We start from the raw sequence: 23,756 nt of genomic DNA on the forward strand, positions 1-23,756 counted from the left end.
TTAATGAAAAAGTGGAGGTCGGATCATATCTCAGCAAATGAAAGCTAGAGGGAGGTGCATCAGATTGTTATCCCATTAGGGTATAGAAATGAGCTTCTGAGGATTGCTCATGAAATTCCAATGGGGGTACATTTAGGAATTAGGAAAACACAGGAAAAGATACAGAGGTTTTATTTGGCCAGGATTGTTAGGGATGTAGTCAAATTCTGTAGAACCTGTCATATATGTCAAATAACATGAAAATCGCAAGCAACGATTAAGCCGGCGCCTTTAATCCCAATACCAGCATTTGAAGAACTTTTTGCCAGGGTCATGATTGGTTGTGTTTGACCCCTCCCTAAGGCTAAAAGTGGAAATCAGTATTTACTGACAGTAATGGATGTGTCTACCAGGTTTTCTGAAGTGATACCTTTAAGAAATATTACAATAAAGAAGATTGTGGAGGTTTACCTAGGAAATTCAATGAGATCAGGAGTCAAATTCCATTTTTGTTATTTGCTATTAGAGATGGTCCTAATGCAATCAACTGGTTTTAGCTCGTTTGAGCTAGTTTATGGTCATGAGGTAAGGGGACCACTGAAATTGATTCATGAGAAATTGGTGGGTCAAAATTCAGAAACTATTCTTCTGGATTACATATCGAATTTCAGGTAAAGATTGAACAGACCATGTGAGTTGGCTAGGGAACATTTAAAGACATCACAGCAAGTGATGAAAGCAAAGGCAGATAAGAAAGCTAAAACTCACAGTTTTGTTTCTGGAGTGAAAGTACTAGTTTTGTTACCAGTACTAGGTGATTCATTAAATGCAAGATTTCGTAGGCCTCACAGGATTAAAAAGAAGTTGAGTGAAGTAAATTATTTAATAAATATTCAAGATCGAAGAAAGAAGCAGAGGGTGTGCCATGTAAGTATGCTTAAAAAGTACTTTGACAGGGAAAAGGAACAGAAAGAGGTGTTAGTGATGGTGGATGATGAGATAAAGGTAGAAGTGCAGGGTTCTGAAATTGATTTTCTTCTAATCAAATTGGATAATGAGGGAGTGCTTTAAAATTTAAATAAAATATTGAGGTACCTTGCAAGCAAGTGTCAAAGTGATTTGGAAAAGCGATGCGGTCACACAGTCATCAGAAACAATTGTTTGTACAGACCATAATCCTTTAAAGTTTCTGGACAAAAATACGAGACTTTTCAGATGAAGTCTATTATTACAACCGTTTAATCTATGGATTATACATATTGCCAGAAGAGAAAATCTGTTCGCAGATGCGTTATCAAGAGTTTGAAGCTTAAAGGAAAATTGGACATTTTTAAAACCCTGGACATTGAACTGGAGTGATTTCTCTTGATACCAAGGACTTGAGTATATATATTAAGTTGATACATGCATCTGGTAAGGTAATAGTGCAATAAGTATAGGAGATAGTGTGAGATGGGTTATTAAAACTGAAGCTGTCTTTTATAATTATGACGGTTCATTTTTCGATAGGAAGAGAGATGTCATGAAGCTATTAATGTATATAATATTATTGTAATTTTTTTTAAATAGAGGTTTAGTCTGTGTGTGTTAATTGGATTAAAGCCAGCTAGTCTGGGTGCTTTGATGTGTCATAGCTTTGAGATATAAACACAGAGGTCAAGAGTACATTGGCATTTTGTTGAATAGAGCATTCAGGAAGGGGAGTGAAATCTTGCACCTAGCTAGGAGACACCAAGCAATATGTTTATATTACTAATAAATTTGGTACTATGAAAGGGGTTTTATTGTTAGAAGAGGTGGAGTTCAAAGGGCCTGGTGATACAATGAGAATTTGCATTCAAAGAGAAGTGCTGGGTATAACCTGAGGGGTGTGTGTGTGTGTGCAAAGCAGAGGCATGTAACATCAAAGCAGCTGTAAGCCTACAACTGTCTGCAAAGGAACCTAACTCAAAGGAACGTCATTTTGAATTTGTAAGGTGAAAATGCTTTGCCTGGTGTCTGCTTAAAGTCTATTGGTGCCTTAATGAAGATTAATTTGGGAATTTGTTAAAAAGTTATGATAGTAGTAATTTGTAGCCATTCACTCCCTCCACCACCAAAGCACAGTAGCAGCAGTGTGTACCATCTACAAGGTGCACTGCAGGAATTCACCAAGGCTCCTTAGATAGCACCTTCCAAACCTACGACCACTACCATCTAGAAGGACAAGGGCAGCAGACTGATGGGAACACAGCCACCTGGAAGTTCCCCTCCAAGTGAATTACAATCCTGACTTAGAAATATATCGCCATTCCTTCACAGTCACTGGGTCAAAACCCTGGAACTCCCTTCGTAACAGCACTGTGGGTGTACCTACACCACATGTATTTTGTAAAGGTACACCCGACCCGGAAAAACACCCAAATACACCCGGCCCGGAAAAACATCCAAACACACCCATCGTGGATAAACATCCAAATACACCCGGCCCGGAAAAACACCCAAACTCACCCGGCCCGGAAAAACACCCGCAAACACGCGGCCCGGAAAAACACCGAAATACACCCGACCCGGAAAAACACCCGAATACGCCCGGCCCGGAAAAACACCGAAATACACCCGACCCAGAAAAACACCTGAATACACCCGGCCCGGAAAAACATCGAAATACACCCGGCCCAGAAAAACACCCAAACACACCCGGCCCGGAAAAACACCCAAACACACCCGGCCCGGAAAAACACCCAAATACACCCGGCCCGGAAAAACACCCAAATACACCCAGCCTGGATAAACATCCAAATACACCCGGCCCGGAAAAACATCCAAATACACCCGGCCCGGAAAAACATCCAAATACACCCGGCCCGGAAAAACATCCAAATACACCCGGCCCGGAAAAACACCCAAACACACCCGGCCCGGGAAAACACCCAAACACACCCGGCCCGGGAAAACACTGAAATACACCCGGCCCGGAAAAACACCCGAATACACCCGGCCCGGAAAAACACCCGAATACACCCGGCCCGGAAAAACACCCAAACACACCCGGCCCGGAAAAACACTGAAATACACCCGGCCCGGAAAAACACCCGAATACACCCGGCCCGGAAAAACACCCGAATACACCCGACCCGGAAAAACACCCGAATACACCCGGCCCGGAAAAACACTGAAATACACCTGGCCCGGAAAAACACCCGAATACACCCGGCCCGGAAAAACACCGAAATACACCCGACCCGGAAAAACACTGAAATACACCCGACCCGGAAAAACACCCGAATACACCCGGACCGGAAAAACACCCGAATACACCCGGCCCGGAAAAACACCCGAACACACCCGGCCCGGAAAAACACTGAAATACACCCGGCCCGGAAAAACACCCAAACACACCCGGCTCGGAAAAACACCCGAATACACCCGGCCCGGAAAAACACCCAAATACACCCGGCCCGGAAAAACACCCAAATACACCCGGCCCGGAAAAACACCCAAATACACCCGGCCCGGAAAAACACCCAAACACACCCGGCCCGGGAAAACACTGAAATACACCCGACCCGGAAAAACACCCAAACACACCCGGCCCGGAAAAACACTGACGTACACTCGGCCCGGAAAAACACCCAGCCCGGAAAAACACCCAAATACACCCAGCCCGGAAAAACACACAGAGGAGGCGGTGAAGGGAAGATGTGTTTGGCGGTGGCATCATGCTGGAGTTGGCGGAAATGGCAGAGGATGATCCTTTGAATGCGGAGGCTGGTGGGGTGAAAAGTGAGGACAAGGGGGACCCTATCATGGTTCTGGGAGGGAGAGGAAGGAATCTTCCCATACAACCGCAGAAGGTGCAACACCTGTCCCTTTACTTCCCCTCTCCTCACCATCCACGGGCCCAAACACTCCTTTCAAGAGAAGCAGCATTTCACTTGCACTTCCCTCAATTTGGTCTCCTGCAGTCACTGCTCCCAATGCAGTCGCCTCTACATTGGAGAGACCAAACGCACACTGGGTGACCGCTATTCGGAACACCTTCAGTCTGTCCGCGAGCATGACCCAGACCTTCCTGTCTCTTGCCATTTCAACACTCCACCCTGCTCTCATGCCCACATGTCCGTCTTTGGCCTGCTGCAATGTTCCAGTGAAGCTCAATGCAAACTGGAGGAACAGCACCTCATCTTCCGACTAGGCACATTACAGCCTTCCGGACTGAAAATTGAGTTCAACAACTTCAGGCCACAAATTCGCCTTTTTCATCCCCCTTTTCTCCATATTCATTTTTATTTTATTTTAATCTTTTTTAAATTTTCATTAATTTTTTTTCTTTTCCCACTTATTTTCATTATTATTAGCTTTTACATTTATTTCCATTTTCATTCATTGTTTTATCCCCAGCTTTTAGCCTATTTTCGATGTTTCTCCCCCCACCCCACCCTCATTAGGGTCATCTGTCACTTTCCAGAATGCTTACCCTGGTCCGGTCATTATCATATCTTGCTTCCTTAATGTCACCATTAGCACCTCCTTTAGCCAGTACAACCATCATTAACAACTCTTTGACCTTTTGTTTATGACATCTTTTGCCATCTCTCCTTTGCCTCCACCTATCACTGGCCTTCTATCCAGCTTCACCTGTCCCACCCCCCTTAATCAGTATATATCTCACCACATCTCTACCTCCCTTTAGACCTGAAGAAGAGTCATATGGACCCGGAAAGTTATCTCTGTATCTTTCTTCACAGATGCTGTCAGACCTGCTGAGTTTTTCCAGCATTTTATGTTTTCATTTCAGATTTCCAGCATCCACAGTATTTTGCCTTTATTTTAGAGTTAAAGGGAGATTTGATAATCTTTAAAATCTTAAAGAGTATTGATTGAGAAAATAAGGAGAAACTGTTTCCAGTGGCGGAAGGGTCAAGAATCAGAGGGACATAGATTAAAGGTGATTCGGCAAAAGAACCAGGTGACATGAGGAGATTTTTTTTTTACACAGCAAGTTGTTGTGATCTGGAACACGTTGCCTGAAAAAACGGTGGAAGCAGAGTCAATGGGAACTTGCAAAAGGAAATTGGAACATTCGCTGGGCTTTGGGAAAGAGCAGGGGGGAGTGGGATTAATTATGGGTCATAGCCTGCAGCAATACCACACTCATGGGTTTCTGTTCATCAAAACATCGCCAGAGTGACAAACCCTTTAACACTGGGGAGGGCGAGACTGGGTATGATTATCATTCTCTCATGAAAAAGCGACAGTCTGTCCAAATGTGATCGACAAACTTGTCTTGGGTAGACAGCTATCCTTTAATAAATTTTGAACTCAGGGCTCAGGATATCAAGTCAGTCAAAATAAAGGCAACCCACCTGGGCCAGAGAGAATATGTAGAGACCCCAGTGTGGTACGATTGTGACGCACACAACAGTCAGCACACACTTTGCAACCATGGCCAGACTTTCAGCAATCACCTGCAATGTAAACAAAAGTGCAGACGAGGCATGAAACCCAAGAAACCACTGAGATTGACCCCTATCCCAGACCCGCGGAACCACAAACCACTCAGACTGACCCCTATCCCAGACCCGCGGAACCACAAACCACTCAGACTGACCCCTATCCCAGACCCGCGGAACCACAAACCACTGAGACTGACCCCTGTCCCTGACCCACGGAACCACAAACCACTGAGACTGACCTCTGTCCCTGACCCACGGAACCACAAACCACTCAGACTGACCCCTGTCCCAGACCCGCGGAACCACAAACCACTCAGACTGACCCCTATCCCAGACCCGTGGAACTACAAACCACTCAGACTGACCCCTGTCCCAGACCCGCGGAACCACAAACCACTCAGACTGACCCCTGTCCCAGACCCGCGGAGCCACAAACCACTCAGACTGACCCCTGTCCCAGACCCACGGAACCACAAACCACTCAGACTGACCCCTGTCCCAGACCCGCGGAACCACAAACCACTGAGACTGACCCCTGTCCCAGACCCGCGGAACCACAAACCACTCAGACTGACCCCTGTCCCAGACCCGCGGAACCACAAACCACTGAGACCGACCCCTGTCCCAAATCCGCGGAACCACAAACCACTCAGACTGACCCCTGTCCCAGACCCGCGGAACCACAAACCACTGAGACTGACCCCTGTCCCAGACCCGCGGAACCACAAACCACTCAGATTGACCCCTGTCCCAGACCCGCGGAACCACAAACCACTGAGACTGACCCCTGTCCCAGACCCGCGGAACCACAAACCACTCAGACTGACCCCTGTCCCAGACCCGCGGAACCACAAACCACTGAGACCGACCCCTGTCCCAAATCCGCGGAACCACAAACCACTCAGACTGACCCCTGTCCCAGACCCGCGGAACCACAAACCACTGAGACTGACCCCTGTCCCAGACCCGCGGAACCACAAACCACTCAGACTGACCCCTGTCCCAGACCCGCGGAACCACAAACCACTGAGACTGACCCCTGTCCCAGACCCGCGGAACCACAAACCACTCAGACTGACCCCTGTCCCAGACCCGCGGAACCACAAACCACTCAGACTGACCCCTGTCCCAGACCCGCGGAACCACAAACCACTCAGACTGACCCCTGTCCCAGACCCGCGGAACCACAAACCACCGAGACTGAACCCTGTCCCAGACCTGCGGAACCACAAACCACTCAGACTGACCCCTGTCCCAGACCCGCGGAACCACAAACCACTCAGACTGACCCCTGTCCCAGACCCGCGGAACCACAAACCACTCAGACTGACCCCTGTCCCAGACCCGAGGAACCACAGAGCACTGAGACTGACCCCTGTCCCTAATCGTACTACGCTTTTCTAAGTGCATTGTTAAGGCTTCCTTAATAATAGATTCCAGCACTTTCCCAATTACTGATGTCAGGCTAACTGACCTGTATTTACATGTTTTCTCTCTCCCTCCTTTGTTGAATAGCGGTGTTACATTTGCTAAATTCTAAACTGCTGGGAACATTCCAGAACCTAGGAAATTTTGGAAAATCAGAGCCTGCGCATCCACTATCTCTGCAGCTATCTCTTTTAGAACACTAGGGGATAGGCCTTTAGATCCAAGGATATGTTAGATTTTAGTCACTTGAATTTCTCCAGTATTTTTTCTCTGCTGATGTTAATTACCCTAATTTCCTTACTCTTATTAGCCCTTAGTTTAATCTTTATTCCTGATATGTAACTTGTGTCTTCCACTGTGAAAACATAAAAATATTTGGCCGGGATTTTCTGGCCCCGTGGAGGCGTGACCAGCGGGGTAGATTCGGCGACCATCCAAAAGTCCATTGACCTCCGGTGGGACTGGACAATCCCGGCAGCAGGTGGGGCTGGAAAATCCTGCCTTTTGTTCAATGTCTGTGCCATTTCCTCATTCCCCATGATAATTTCTTCTGTCTTTGCTACTAAGGGACTAAAATTTACTTTGGCTACTCTTTCTTTTTGCATACTTGTAAAAGTTGGTGAGCTCAGGGAACTGACGCCCTACCCAACTCAGATCCGAGGTCAGGGAACTAACCCCACCCCCGCTCCCACCCGCCACCCCCAATCCAGACCAGAAGTCAAAGAACTCACCACCACCCCACCTCCCCAACCAACCCAGACTGGAGATCAATCTTAACACAACTAGGGTTTGATAATACAACACAAGGGAAATATTCCCAGGAATACCTCCCGATTTACCGTACGGTCGGTCTGCCTCCTGGGGAGGTAACTGAAGCAATCAAAAACTAGAGAATGCAAATGAAATGCATTTGATGCAAAGGGGAATAGAACCAACTCCAAAGATGGTGAGTCAATGATTTCCTGATCAACTGGCCAATGGTTCTCATAGACCATCTAAGGTCTGTGCAGTTGTGGAAGTGTTCTCAAGTTTGTCTCAGGACCATTACATTAGCAAAGTGAATAAATCAGCCACGGTTTCTGGCTCTTTATCGCTGTCCAGTGATCCCTGGGTCAGAGAGAGGGAAGATCAGCAAAGCTTCCTGCTCCTGATCACTGTCTAATAACCCCTTTAGGTGTGGATATTCTGTCAGGCAGGATTAGGCTTAGCTGTGATGCCACCCAGGGTAGAATAGGCTGCCAATGTTCATTGTCTAGCATCACACAAGACCAGCAACCATATGGGCAGAGCAGTGAAGATGTCAGTGCCTCAGGATCTAGACCCCGATAAATGTCAGCAACTTCAGGAGAATCCTGGGAAAAAGAGTGATGCAAACAAAAGGTTTTAAGATCAACAAGTCAGTCGCCTTTTACACATCACTCACCTTTAGCCTCACCAACATATGCACCTGCGCCAGGATCCACAGTGGCTCCGAGAGGAGTTCCACTACAGCAGAGAGACCAAATGCCACCACTCCAACCTCATAATGAGGTATAAGAGCTGGGTCTGGAACCGTCACCAACTGAAGCCAGATCCAGCCCAAAAGCGAGGTCCAGAGCACCCCCAAAGGAACACTGAAATAAAGAGCTTGCAAAGAATCATTACTATAAACTACAAATGCATTGGGACTGGGTGGTGCAGTGGGTTAGAACACTGATACTCATTCCCACCCCAGTCTGAGGTGTTGTATGATTTCAGGTTGTGAAATAGAAACATAGAAACTAGGAGCAGGAGTAGGCCATTCGGCCCTTCGAGCTTGTTCCGCCATTCATGATGATCATGGCTGACCATCCAACTCATAGTCTGTTCCTGCTATCTCCCCATACCCTTTGATCCCTTTCACCCCAAGAGCTCCATCTTGAAAGCATACAATGTTTTGGTCTCAACTCTTTCTGTGGTAACGAATTCCACAGGCTCACCACTCGCTGGGTGAAGAAGTTTCTCCTCATCTCAGTCCTAAATGGTCTACCCCGTATCCTCAGACTGTGACCCCTGGTTCTGGCTCCCCCACCATCGGGAACATCCTTCCTGCATCTACCCTGTCTAGTCCTGTTAGAATTTTATAGGTTTCTATGAGATCCCCCCTCATTCTTCTGAACTCCAGCGAATATAATCCTAATCGACTCAATCTCTCCTCATATGTCAGTCCCGCCATCCCAGGAATCAGTCTGGTAAACCTTCGCTGCACTCCCTCTATAGCAAGTACATCCTTCCTCAGATAAGGAGACCAAAACTGCACACAATATTCCAGGTGTGGTCTCATCAAGGCCCTGTACAATTGCAGCGAGACATTCCTGTTCCTGTACTCGAATCCTCTGGCTATGAAGACCAACATACCACTTGCCTTCTTTACCGCCCGCTGCACCAGCATGCTTACCTTCAGCGGCTGGTGTACAAGGACACCCAGGTCTTATTGTACATTCCCCTCTCTCAATTTATAGCCATTCAGATAATAACCTGCCTTCCTGTTTTTGCTACCAAAATGGATAACCTCACATTTATCCACATTATACTGTATCTGCCATGCATTTGCCCACTCACTCAGCTTGTCCAAATCAAACTGAAGCATCTCTGCATCCTCCTCACAGTTCACCCTCCCACCCAGCTTTGTGTCATCCGCAAATTTGGAAATATTATGTTTAATTCCTTCATCTAAATCATTAATATATATTGTGAATAACTGGGGTCCCAGCACCGATCCCTGCGGTGCCCCACTAGTCACGGTCTGTCATTCGGAAAAAGACCCGATTATTCCAACTCTTTGTTTCCTGTCTGCCAACCAGTTTTCTATCCATCTCAATACACTACCCCCAATCCCATGTGCTTTAATTTTACACTCCAAATTAACTTGAGAACTCTTCGCATTCCTTATGCAATGTGTCCAGTAGACAAAAATTGCTTAGCATTTGGCATTTTATTGGTCTTGTTGTTTGGTCTTAATTTGGTTTTATTGGCCATTACTGCAACACATACACACTGAACTATGCAACACTGGGGCAAGTAATTGGGGCAATGGCAGGGCAACTATGGTCAGAGGTCATACTCAACACTTTCTGGAGTATAAAGTCTCTGAACACAGCAGAGTTTTGGATTTCTGATATCTTGCTGTTCTAACTCTACACAGAATGAGTTACAGTACAAGGTTTCAGTCCCAGTGAATTGCAGTGTTTCAGTGCCAAAGCAAATGTGGAGCCTGATTTCAACAGCAAGTGGAACCTGCTAAAGCCTGGCACAGAAATAGAGAATTATAGAGTTACAGCAGACAGCTCCCCTATACCCTCATTCCCACTCTCATCCTCACACTTCCTCATTCCCATATCCCCCTCTCCCCACATTACCCTATGGCTCTATGACACAGACACCCAACCACCATCCTCTACCCACACACCCTCTTCCCATCCCAAACAGTCAACCCTCGCCCTATCCACTCATCTTCACCCTCACCCCTGCTTTTTACATTCATCCTTCCCCCAACCCGTGCCATCTTTTAACTTGCCTTACACCTGCAAAGTTTGAACTCACAACAAGTGGGTTTTGTGTATTTGCAGCAGGTGATGGAAGGAACAGATTTCTTTTCACCACTGACATAGGTTTTGAATGAACATTAAACACCCAACAACACTGTCTGCAACAGCTGGCAAAACTCAGCAGGCCTGACAGCATCTGCGGAGAGAGAAGAACAAATTAAAGTTTTGTGTCCGTATGACCCTTCTTTTGGAGCTGAAGAGAAGTGGAAATGTGATGGAATTTATACTGTTTAAGGAGGATGGGGCAGGTGGAGCTGGATAGAAGGCCAGCGATAGGTGGGGGCAAAGGAGGGATTGACAAAGATGTCGTGAATGAAAGGACAAAGGGATTGTTAATGGTCATGATTAGTGCTAAAAAAGGTGCTAATGGTAGCGTAAAGGTAAGGAAGCAGAATGTGATTATAGCAGAACAAGGGTAGCATTGTGTGAAAGAACCACATGGAACAAGTGGCAGGTGACCCAGTAGGGAGAGGGGCGGTGGCGGCGGCAGCAGTGGTGGGGGGGAGAAAGGGTAGAAAATAGGATAAGGGGATAAAACTGGGGATAAATGAATAAAAATAAGAATAAAACAAGTGGACAAAAAATAAAAATGAATGTAGAAGAAAGGAGATAAAAAGGGGTGAGGATGGAGGAGAGAGTTCATGGTCTGAAGTTGCTGAACTCAATATTCAGTCCGGAAGGCTGTAAAGTGCCTAGTCGGAAGATGAGGTGCTGTTCCTCCAGTTTGCGTTGAGCTTCACTGGAACATTGCAGCAGGCCAAGGACGGACATGTGGGCATGAGAGCAGGGTGGAGTGTTGAAATGGCAAGCGACAGGAAGGTCTGGGTCATGCTTGCGGACAGACCGGAGGTGCACTGCAAGTGGTCATCCAGTCTGCGTTTGGTGTCCCCGATGTAGAGGAGACCACATTGGGAGCAGTGGATGCAGTAGGCCAAATTGAAGCAGGTGCAAGTGAAGCACAGCTTCACCTGAAAGGAGTGTTTGGGGCCTTGGTCAGTGAGGAGGGAGGAGGTAAAGGGGCAGGTGTTGCACCTTCTGCGATTGTATGGGAAGGTGCCATGGGAGGGAGATGAGGTGTTGGGGGTGATGGAGGAGTGGACCAGGGTGTCCCAGAGGGAACGATCCCTGCGGAATGCCACCGGGGGGGGTGAAGGGAAGATGTGTTTGGTGGTGGCATCATGCTGGAGTTGGTGGAAATGGCGGAGGATGATCCATTGAATGCGGAGGCTGGTGGGGTGAAAAGTGAAGACAAGGGAGACCCTATTATGGTTTTGGGAGGGAGTGGAAGTTGTGAGGGCAGAGGCGCGAGAGATGGGTCGGACATGGCTGAGGGCCCTGTCAACCGCAGTGGGGGGAAACCTCGGTTAAGGAAGGAAGACATGCCAGAAGCGCCGTTTTGGAAAGTGGCATCATCGAACAGATGCGACGGAGGCGAAGGAACTGAGAGAATGGGATGGAGTCCTTACAGGAAACGGGGTGTGAGGAGCTGCAGTCGAGGTAACTGTGGGAGTCGGTGGGCTTGTAATGAATATTGGTGGACAGTCTATCACCAGAAATGGAGACAAAGAGGTCAAGGAAGGGAAGGGAAGTGTCGGAGATGGACCATGTGAAGGCGATAGAGGGTGGAAATTGGAAGCAAAATTGATAAATTTTTGCCAGATCCAGACGAGAGCATGAAGCAGCACCAAAACAGTCATCAATGTACCGAAAACAGAGTTGTGGGAGGGGGCCTGAGCAGGACTGGAACAAGGAATGTTCCACATATCCCATAAAACGACAGGGATAACTGGGACCCATGTGGGTACCCATAGCCACATCTTTTATTTGGAGGAAGTTAGACAAGTTTAGGGAGAAATTGTTCACTGAGAGAACATGTTCAGCCAGACGGAGGAGAGTGATGGTGGATGGTGATTTTTCGGGACACTTCTTCCTACCTCCCCCGGACCATGACCCCACCACCGAACATCAAACCATTGTTTCCGGGACTGTAACCGGCCTCATCTCCTCTGGAGATCTTCCCTCCACAGCTTCCAACCTCATAGTCTCCAATCTCCAGACAGCCCACTTCTACATCCTTCCCAAACTTCACAAACAGGATTGTCCCGGTAGACCAATTGTGTCAGCCTGTTCCTGCCCCATGCAACTCATTTCTTTCTATCTTGACTCCGTTCTCTCTCCCCTTGTCCAGTCTCTTCCCATGTCCATCCACGATTCCTCTGATGCCCTATGTCATATCAACATTTTCCAGTTCCCTGGCCCCAACCACCTCCTCTTCACCATGGACGTCCAATCCCTCTACACCTCTATCCCCCACCACGATGATCTGAGGGCTCTCCGCTTCTTCCTTGAACAAAGGTCCAAATAATCACCATCCACCATCACTCTCCTCCACCTGGCTGAACTTGTTCTTTCACTGAACAATTTCTCCCTAAACTTGTCTCACTTCCTCCAAATAAAAGGTGTGGCTATGGGTACCCACATGGGTCCCAGCTATGCCGGTCACTTTATGGGGTATGTGGAACATTCCTTGTTCCAGTCCTACTCAGGCCCTCTCCCACAACTCTTTCTCCAGTACATCAATGACTGTTTCCATGCCGCTTCATGCTCTCATCCGGACCTCAAAAAATGTATCAATTTTGCTTCCAATTTCCACCCCTCCATCACCTTCACATGGTCCATCTCTGACACTTTCCTTCCCTTCCTTGACCTCTCTGTCTCAATTTCTGGTGATAGACTGTCCACCAATATTCATTCATTTTTATTCCCTTTCTTCTACATTCATTTTTATTTTTTACCCACTTGTTATATTTTTATTCATTTATCCCCAGTTTTATCCCCTTTTATCTCCTATCCAGTTCGACCTGCCCCACCCCCCTTAAAAAGTATAGATTTCATCACATTCCCACTTCTCTTCAGCTCTGAAGAAGGGTCATAGGAACTCAAAACATTAACTCTGTTTTTCTCTCTCCACAGATGCTGATGACACAAAGATAGGTAGGATAGTAAGATGTGAAGAGGACATAAGGAGGCTACAAAGGAATATAGATAAGATAAGTGAGTGGGCAAAGACCTGGCAAATGCTGTATAATGCAGAAAAGTGTGAAGTTGTCCATTTTGGCAGGAAAAATAAAAAGAAGATTATCTAAATGGTGAGAGATTACAGAGATCAGTTTTTTAAAAATTCGTTCATGGGATGTGGGCATCGCTGGCTAGGCCAGCATTAATTGCCCATCCCTAAATGCCCTTGTTCAGAGGGCATTTAAGAGTCAACCATGTTGCTGTGGGTCTGCAGAGGGATCTACGGGTCCTAGTGCATGAATCATAAAAGGCTAGTATGCAGGTACAGTAAGTAATTAGGCAAGCTAATAGAATGCTATTTATTGCAAGGGGAACTGAATACAAAAGTAGGGAGGTTACGCTTCAGGTATACAGGACATTGTTGAGATCATATCTGGAGAACTGTACAGTACAGTATTGTTTAAGGATTTACTTAAGGAAAGATGAGAAGGTTTACCAGGCTAATACCTGGAATGGGTGGGTTGTCTTATGAGGAAAGGTTGGACAGGCTAGGCTTGTATCCCCTAGAGTTTAGAAGAGATCAAAGTGACTTGATCAAAACATTTAAGATCCTGAGGGGTCTTGACAAGGTGGATGTGGAGAGGGTGTTACCTCTTGTGGGAGAATCTAGTACCAGGGATCACTGTTTAAAAATAAGTGGATGCCCATTTAGAATAAAGAGGAGACATTTTTTCTATCGGGGGGTTGTCTTTGGAACTCTATTTCTCAAAAGGCAATGGAGGCAGAGTCTTTGAATATTTCAAAGCAGAGGTAGTGGTAAGCAAGGGGGTCAAAGATTATCGGGAATAGGCAGGAATGTGAAGTTGAGGTTACAATCAGATCAGGCATGATCTCATTGAATGGTGGAGCAGGCTCAAAGAGCCTACTCCTGCTCCTAATTCGTATGTATGTATGTTGAGGGGATAATTGATCACTAACAGTAAAGGACACACCCCGGTATCACTGAGACCCGCTGGATACTCACGTCAACCAGAGCAGGTTTATAAACTGGGCCCATTTCTGTTCTGCACCAACATTCAAGCAGGCTTTCCGAAAAGCTTCTCGTGAGAGGAAAACAACCGTAGAATACAGCAGCATGAGCCTGGATGGAGAGACCAGCAGCAGTTACCCAATTACAAGGTTGACTTACAGCCAAATGTAAAGTTCTGGAAAAGTACAACATGCATACACCTTGAATTTTATTCTATCAGGATTGGAGAGAATGGTACCTGGACTCATAGAATCATTGAATGATGCAACACGGAAGAAGACCATTCAGCTCATCATGCCTGTGCCAGCTCTTTGAAAGACTTACTCAATTAACCCTGTTTCACTGTATTTTGCCACACAGCCCTATAATTATTTGTTCCCTTCAAAAATTTGCCCGATTCCCTTTTGAAAGTTAACATGAATCTACTTTCAGATAGTGCTTTTTTGTTTGTTGCTGAAAAGACATGTTGTTGAAGTTTTTTTCTTGCAATTTGCAAGAATACCAAACATAAATGGAACAATAATTTATACTTTATGAGAAGAGAGTGCTGATTAGTTGGCAAGTGGACTGATTAGTAGAGGTAAAAACAAAAAACTACTGCGGATGCTGGAAATCCAATACAAGAACAGAACTACCTGGAAAAACTCAGCAGGTCTGGCAGCATCGGCGGAGAAGAAATGAGTTGACGTTTCGAGTCCTCATGACCCTTCAGCAGAACTCTGCCTTCAGCTGAAGGGTCATGAGGACTCGAAATGTCAACTCTTTTCTTCTCCGCCGATGCTGCTGAGTTTTTCCAGGTAATTCTGATTAGTAGAGGTGTTGCCATTGAGAATGCACCAGTTAACTGATGACTGGCAGTTAACTGCCAAGCTTTGTTTGAATTCAAACCAGGCAAGTTGACTCTGATTGGTCATGGCATTGCCCTGGGGAATGAATCAGAGAATGGCTGTCGCCTATTTTGTTTAGCTAAAAAAGGCGCAGTGTGTGTAAATGTTCTTACTATCTGCAAAGATCCCATTTGCTAAACAATCCTGGATGTGCTAAGAATTACGCTGACAACCAACTCAAGATTATCAGTCAGGCTTGAAATGTGGCACGTGCTAGAAGCTACATATATTAATACACAGGGCCCTGTTCTTTGCAGACATTGCACCTTTAATCCCATGAGCTCCAATTTTTCTCACAAGTCCATAATGACATAAGAAGTAGGAGCAGGAGCAGGTGTAGGCCACTTGGCCCCTCGACACTGCGCCACCAGTCAACAATATCATGACTGAACTGATTATGGCCTTAACTCCATTTTGCTGCCTGTCCCCCATAACTTTTGTCAATAAAAAATCTGCCTAACTCAGCCTTGAATGCATTCAGTGATCCAGCCTCCACTGCTCTAAATGGACTGTAGCAATTCAATAGGTGGCTCACCACCACCTACTCAAGGGCAATTAAGGATGGGCAATAATTACTGGCCCAGCCAGTGGCACCCAAATCCCCAGGAAAGACTAAGAAAGAAAGAGAATTCAGAAGACTAACAACCTTCAGAGAAGAAATTTCTCCTCTGTTTTAAATCGGAGACCTTTACTTTGAACCCGCGCCCCCTAGTTCTAGATTCACCCAAGGGAAACATCCTCTCAGCATCGATCATCGGAAAAAAGGAGGAACATGCGGCCCATTGAGCCTGCTCTGCCATTCAACTAGTTCATGGCTGATCATCTACCTCAACACCATTTTCCTGCACTGTCCCCATATACCTTGATGTCATTAGTATCCATAAATCTATTGATTTCAGTCTTGAACATGATGGAGCTTCCACAGGACCCTGGGGTAGAGAATTCCAAAGATTTACTACTCTCTTGAGTGAAGAAATTGCTCCTCATCTCAGTCCTAAATGGCCTGCCACTTATTCTGAGACTGTGTCCTCTGGTCCTAGACTCACCAACCAAGGAAAATATCCTATCTAACCTATCAAGCCCTCTCAGAATCTTATACGTTTCAACAGGATCACTACTCATTCTTCTAAAGTATAGGCCCAACCTGCCTCATAAGACAACACTTTCACCCCAGGAATCAATTTGTTTACCAGGACTCAAACCAGTTGATGAAGTCAACACTAAGACACAGAGGCTTTCCATACTGAGACAGTTTATTGGCTTTGTCCAGTGTGAACACTCCTCACCCACACCCAGTGTCCCAGCTATCCCCTATTTATATGTGTTCAAATACCCATTACCTGTTTCCTTTAACAATGTAACTGACAATAACAAACCTAACAATGTAATTGACAAGACATTGACACGACCTAGTGAACCTTTTTTAGACTGCCTCCACTACTGTGTATCCCTCCTTAAATAAGGGGACGAAAACTGTATGCCCTGTACAGTTTAACAAGACTTCCTTGCTTTTATACTCCAGCCTTGTCAAAAGCCTCACTGAAGTCCACGTAGACTACATCAACTGCGCTACCTTCACCTACACAACTAGTCACTGCCTCAAAAAATGCAATCAATTTGTTAGACATGATCTCCCCCTGACAAAGCCATGCTGACTATCCCTGATTAATCCCTGCCTCTCCAAATGGAGATTAATTCTGTCCCTCAGAATTTTTTCCAATAGTTTCCCTACCACTGATGTTAGACTCATTGGCCTGTAATTACCTGGTTTATCCCTACTAATTTCTTGAATAATGGTACCACATTTGCTGTCCTCCAGTCCTCTGGCACCTCTCCTGTGGCCAAAGAGGATTTGAAAATTAGTGTCAGAGTCCCTGCAATCTCCTCCCTTGCCTCATGTAGCAGCCTGGGATACATTTCATTTGGACCTGGGGATTTATCCACTTTTAAGCCCAATAAAACCGCTAATACCTCCTCCCTTTCAATGATAAGTATATCACAGTCCCCCTCCCTGATTTCTACACCTACATCATCCTTCTCCATAGTGAACACAGATGAGAAGTAATCATTTAAAACCTCACCTACGTCCTCCGGCTCCTCACAGATTGCCACTTTGGTCCCTAATGGGCCCTACTCTTTCCCTGGTTATCCTCTTGCCCCTAATATACTTATAAAATGCCTTAGGATTTTCCTTTATCTTGCCCGCCAGTGTTTCTTCGTGCCCCTTCTTTGCTCTCCTAATTACTTTTTTAAGTATCCCCCTACGCTTTCTGTACTCCTCTAGGGCTTCTGCTGTTTTCAGCCCTCTGTATCCGCCATAAGCCTCCTTTTTTTCCTTTATCCAATCCTCTATATCACTTGACACCCAGGGTTCCCTGGACTTGTTGATCTCACCCTTCACCTTCACGGGAACATGTTGGTCCTGAACACTCACTATTTCCTTTTTAAATGACTCCCACTAGTCTGATGTTGACTTTCCTACAAGTAGCTGCCCCCAGTCCACTTTGGCCAGATCCTGTCTTATCATATTGAAATCGGTCTTCCCCCAATTCAGGACATTTATTTCCGGTCCATCTTTGTCCTTTTCCATAACTACCTTAAATCTTAGAGTTATGGTCACTATCCCCGAAATGCTCCCCCACTGACACTTCTACCACTGGCCTGGCTTCATTCCCTAAGATTAGGTCCAGTGCCGCCCCTTCTCTTGTAGGACATTCTACATACCAGCTCACAAAGCTCTCCTGGATGCACTTTAAGAATTCTGCCCCCTTTAAGCCTTTCACACTAAGACTATCCCAGTTAAGATTGGGGAAGTTGAAATCCCCTACTATTATTACCCTATTATTTTTACACTTCACTGAGATTTGCCTACATATCTGCTCCTCTAACATCCCCTGACTGTTTGGAGGCCTATAGTACACTCCCAGCAAAGTGATTGCCCCCTTTTTGTTTTTAAGTTCTACCCATATGGCCTCATTTGAGGAACCTAAGATAACATCCCTCAAGTTATTGACTTCTGGATCAATAATGCAATGCCCCCCACCCCCGGATACGCCTGAAGATTCTATGCCCTAGAATATTGAGCTGCCAGACCTTCCCTCAACCATGTCTCTGTGACTGCAACAATATCATATTCCCATCTGTTAATCAACACCCTCGGTTCATCTGCCTTACTTGTGATGCTGGGGACCTCCGGAGGAGGCCAAGATGGATCATCCACTCGGCACTTCTGGCTGAAGATTGTAGCAAATGCTTCAGCCTTATCTTTTGCACTGATGTGCTGGGCTCCCCCATCATTGAGGATGGGGATATTTGTGGAGCCTCCTCCACTTAGTTGTTTAATTGTCCACCACCATTCACGGCTGTTTGTGGCAGGACTGCAGAGCTTAGATCTGATCTGTTGGTTCTGGGGTCACTTAGCTCTGTCTATCACTTGCTGCTTATGCTGTTTAACACGCAAGTAGTCCTGTGTTGTAGCTTCACCAGATTGACACCTCATTTTTAGACATCCCTGATGCTGCTCCTGGCATGCCCTCCTGCACTCTTCATTGATCCAGGGCTGATCCCCTGGCTTGATGGTAATGGTTGAGTGGGGGATATGCCAGGCCATGAGGTTACAGATTGTGTTCGAGTACATTTCTGCTGCTGCTGATGGCCCACAGCACCTCATAGATGCCCAGTCTTGAGTTACTAGATATGTTCGAAGTCTATCCCATTTAGCATGGTGGTAGTGCCACACAACACGATGGAGGGTATCCTCAATGTGAAGGGACTTTGTCTCCACAACGACTGTGCGGTGGTCACTCCTACCGATACTGTCATGGACAGACGCATCTGTGGCAGGCAGATTGGTGAGGATGAGTCAAGTATGTTTTTCCCTCTTGTTGGTTCCCTCACCACCTGCCGCAGACCCAGTCTAGCAGCTATGTCCTTTAGGACTCGGTCAGCTCAGTCAGTAGTGGTGTTACTGAGCCACTCTTGGTGATGGACATTGAAGTCCTCCACCCAGAGTACATTCTGCGCCTTTGCCACCCTCAGTGTTTCCTCCAAGTGGTGTTCAACATGAAGGAGCACTGATTCATCAGCTGAGGGGGGAACGGTACGTGGTAATCAGCAGGAGGTTTTCTTGCCCATGTTGACCTGATGCCATGAGACTTCATGGGGTCAGGAGTTGATGTTGAGGACTCCCAGGGCAGCTCCCTCCTGACTGTATACCACTGTGCCGCCACCTCTGCTGGGTCTGTCCTGCCGGTGGCACAGGACATTCCCAGGGATGGTGATGGTGGAGCCTGGGACATTATCTGTAAGATATGATTCCATGAGGATGACTATGTCAGGCTGTTGCTTGACTAGTCTGTGAGACAGCTCTCCCAATTTTGGCACTAGCCCCCAGATGTCAGTAAGGAGGACTTTGCAGGGTAGACAGGGCTGAGTTTCCTGTTGCCGTTTCTGGTGCTTAGGTCAATGCCGGGCGGTCTGTCCGGTTTCATTCCTTTTTTGAGACTTTGTACTGTTTTGATACTTCTGAGTGGCTTGCTAGGGCATTTTAGAGTCAACCACAAAGCTGTGGGTCTGGAGTCACATGCAGCCAGACCAGGTAAGGACGGCAGATTATCTTCCCTAAAGGACATTAGTGAACCAGATGGGTTTTTACAACAATCGACAATGGTTTCATGGTCATTATTGGACTTTTAATTCCAGATTTTTATTGAATTCAAATTCCACCATCTGCTGTGGTGGGATTCGAACCGGGTCCCCAGAGCATTACCCTGGGTTACCAGTCCAACGACAATACCACTACACCATCACCTCCCTTTGAGAGTACTAGCTCGGTGCAGGGGTGGCCTTTAAATATTGTGATAAAAACAAAAAACTGCAGATGCTGGAAATCCAAAACAAAAACAGAAATACCTGGAAAAAATCAGCAGGCCTGGCAGCATCGGCGAAGAAGAGCAAAGTTGACGTTTCGAGTCCTCATGACCCTTCAACAGAACTAAGTAAAAATAGGAAAGGGGTGAAATATAAGCTGGTTTAAGCGGTCACCTAGTCTGTGTTTGGTCTCCCCAATGTAGAGGAAACTGCATTGGGAGCAACGAATGCAGTAGACTAAGTTGGGGGGAGTGCAAGTGCTTCACTTGAAAGGAGTGTTTGGGCCCTTGGACGGTGAGGAGAGAGGAAGTGAAGGGGCAGGTGTTGCATATTCTGCGTTTGCATGGGGAGGTGCCATAGGTGGGGGTTGAGGAGTAGGGGGTGATGGAGGAGTGGACCACGGTGTCACGGAGGGAACGATCCCTACGGAATGCCGCCAGGGGGTTGAAGGGAAGATGTGTTTGGTGGTAGCATCATGCTGGAGTTGGCGGAGGATGATCCTTTGAATGCGGAGGCTGGTGGGGTGATAAGTGAGGACAAAGGGGACCCTATCATGGTTCTGGGAGGGAGGAGAAGGCGTGAAGGTGGATGCACGGGATATGGGCCGGACACGGTTGAGGGCCCTGTCAACCATCGTGGGTGGAAAACCTCGGTTAAGGAAGAAGGAGGACATGTCAGAGGAACTGTTTTTGAAGGTAGCAACATCAGAACAGATGCGACGGAGGCGAAGGAACTGAGAGAATGGGATGGAGTCCTTACAGGAAGCGGGGTGTGAGGAGCTGTAGTCGAGGTAGCTGTGGGAGTCGGTAGGCTTGTAATGGATATTGGTGGACAGTCTATCACCAGAAATTGAGACAGAGAGGTCAAGGAAGGGAAGGGAAGTGTCAGAGATGGACCATGTGAAAATGATGGAGGGGTGGAGATCGGAAGCAAAATTAATAAATTTTTCCAGGTCCCGACGAGAGCATGAAGCAGCACCGAAGTTGACACTTCCCTTCCCTTCCTTGACCTCTGTCTCAATTTCTGGTGATAGACTGTCCACCAATATCCATTACAAGCCTACCGACTCCCACAGCTACCTCGACTACAGCTCCTCACACCGCGCTTCCTGTAAGGACTCCATCCCATTCTCTTAGTTCCTTCGCCTCCGTCGCATCTGTTCTGATGATGCTACCTTCAAAAACAGTTCCTCTGACATGTCCTCCTTCTTCCTTAACCGAGGTTTTCCACCCACGGTCGTTGACAGGGCCCTCAACCGTGGTCCGGCCCATCTCCCGCTCATCCGCCCTCACGCCTTCTCCTCCCTCCCAGAAACATGATAAGGGTTCCCCCTTGTCCTCACTTATCACCCCACCAGCCTCCGCATTCAAAGGATCATCCTCCGCCATTTCCGCCAACTCCAGCATGATGCCACCACCAAACACATCTTCCCTGGCGGCATTCCGTAGGGATCGTTCCCTCCGAGACACCCTGGTCCACTCCTCCATCACCCCCTACTCCTCAACCCCCTCCTACGGCACCTCCCCATGCGAACGAAGAATATGCAACACCTGCCCCTTCACTTCCTCTCTCCTCACCGTCCAAGGGCCCAAACACTCCTTTCAAGTGAAGCAGCATTTCACTTGCACTTCCCCCAACTTAGTCTACTGCATTCGTTGCTCCCAATGCGGTCTCCTCTACATTGGAGAGACCAAACGCAGACTGGGTGACTGCTTTGCAGAACATCTTTGGTCTGTCCGCAAGCATTACCCAGACCTCCCTGTCGCTTGCCATTTTAACACTCCACCCTGCTCTCTTGCCCACATGTCTGTCCTTGGCTTGCTGCATTGTTCCAGTGAAGCTCAATGCAAACTGGAGGAACAGCACCTCATCTTCCGACTAGGCACTTTACAGCCTTCCGGACTGAATATTGAGTTCAACAATTTTAGATCTTGAACTCTCTCCTCCATCCCCACCCCCTTTCCGTTTCTTCCCCCTTCTTTTTGTTTTTTCCAATAATTTATATAGATTCTTCTTTTCCCACCTATTTCCATTATTTTTAAATGTTCCACCCATGGTTTATTTCACCCCACCCCCACTAGAGCTACCTTGCTTGTCCTGCTCTCCAATCTTAATTAGCACATTCTTTTAGATAATATCACCACCTTCAACACCTCTTTGTTCTTTTGTCTGTGACATCTTTTGGTTGTCTCCTCCTATCACTGTTTGCTTGTCCCAACAACACTGCCCCCCCACCCCGCCCACCACCGCCCCGCCCCCCCCACCCCTCCCCCCCCCCACCCCCCCACCACTCCCCCACCCTCCCACCGCCCCCCCCCACCCTCCACCGCCCCCCCCACCCTCCCACCCACCCCCCCACCCACCCACCCCCCCCCACCCCCCCCCCACCGCCCCCCCCCACCCTCCCACCCACCCCCCCCCACCCCCCCCCCCACCCCCCCACACCCTCCCCCCTCCCCCCCCACCCACCCCCCCCCCTCCCCCCCCCACCCACCCCCCCCTCCCACCCCCCCCCCCACCCCCCCCACCCCCCCAACCCCCCCACCCCCCCCCCACCCCCCCAACCCCCCCACCCCCCCCCCACCCCCCCCAACCCCCCCCACCCCCCACACCCTCCCCCCTCCCCCCCCACCCACCTCCCCCCCCACCCACCCCCCCCCAAACTCCCCACCGCCCCCCCAACCACCCCCCCACCGCCCCCCAACCCCCCTTAAACCAGTTTATATTTCATCCCTTTCCTATTTTTACTTAGTTCTGTTGAAGGGTCATGAGGACTTGAAACGTCAACTTTGCTCTTCTCCGCCGATGCTGCCAGACCTGCTGAGTTTTTCCAGGTATTTCTGTTTTTGTTTTAAATATGGTGCCCGGATGACTGAAAGCCCACGGTGATGGCAGGGCTGGCGAATCTGAGGCCACCCCACCAGTGATCTGGCATGCTTCCCGGGAACGCATTATTAAGGATGCACCAGGACAGGGCTCAAAAACCCACCATTGCCAGTGGGTAAAACGTCCTTTTCACCAACAGCTACTGCACTTTGTGCAAATCTGGGACGATTCTGGCCCAAGTCAATTGTATTTAAGAACTGGTCGATAGTTGCTGGATTTGTCCCTCTCCTGTTTTTGAAACTGGGATATAACATTTGTTATCCTGGAGTCCTCATCATTTATTGGGACTGGGGAGGATGGTACATGGAGTTAGGACGTAGTGGGATAGGGTGAGCACTGACCTAATAGTCCTTTCTCACAACTTTCTGCTAATAAACTCATTTGTGTTTGTGTCAATCAACAGAATTTTACATCCTAGAAAAACAAGGTTTTGTTAATTATTCTTTCATGGGATGTGGGCTTCGCTGGCTGGGCCCAGCATTTATTGCCCATCCCTAATCGCCCTTGAGAAGGTGGTGGTGAGGTTCAAGAGAAATTAAAGTGGAATCAGAATGAAATGCCTAGCTCTTACCTCACATTGACAACACCAATGATCTCTTTTGATACATAGCGAAGGGTGTATGCATTCAAAAGAAAGGTCAGCAACCGAAACAGC

General features: G+C 47.5%; 1 protein-coding gene across 1 annotated transcript in view; it reads right to left on the minus strand.

Moving 5' to 3' along the window:
• Nucleotides 1–23,750, minus strand: part of rft1 (RFT1 homolog) — a 67,135-nt gene extending 43,385 nt beyond the window's left edge. Inside the window, exons 1-4 of the mRNA XM_078543060.1 lie at nt 23,673–23,750; nt 14,454–14,570; nt 8,269–8,458; nt 5,328–5,429 (exon numbers count right to left, since the gene is read on the minus strand). Coding sequence (XP_078399186.1) covers nt 5,328–5,429; nt 8,269–8,458; nt 14,454–14,566 — 405 coding nt within the window. The 5' untranslated portion in view covers nt 14,567–14,570; nt 23,673–23,750. The remainder of the gene's footprint in view (nt 1–5,327; nt 5,430–8,268; nt 8,459–14,453; nt 14,571–23,672) is intronic.
• Nucleotides 23,751–23,756: the final 6 nt, after the last annotated feature.

Source organism: Cetorhinus maximus, chromosome 6 (genome assembly GCF_964194155.1).
Source record: "Cetorhinus maximus chromosome 6, sCetMax3.hap1.1, whole genome shotgun sequence".
In the NCBI taxonomy this organism is placed as follows: Eukaryota; Metazoa; Chordata; class Chondrichthyes; order Lamniformes; family Cetorhinidae; genus Cetorhinus; species Cetorhinus maximus.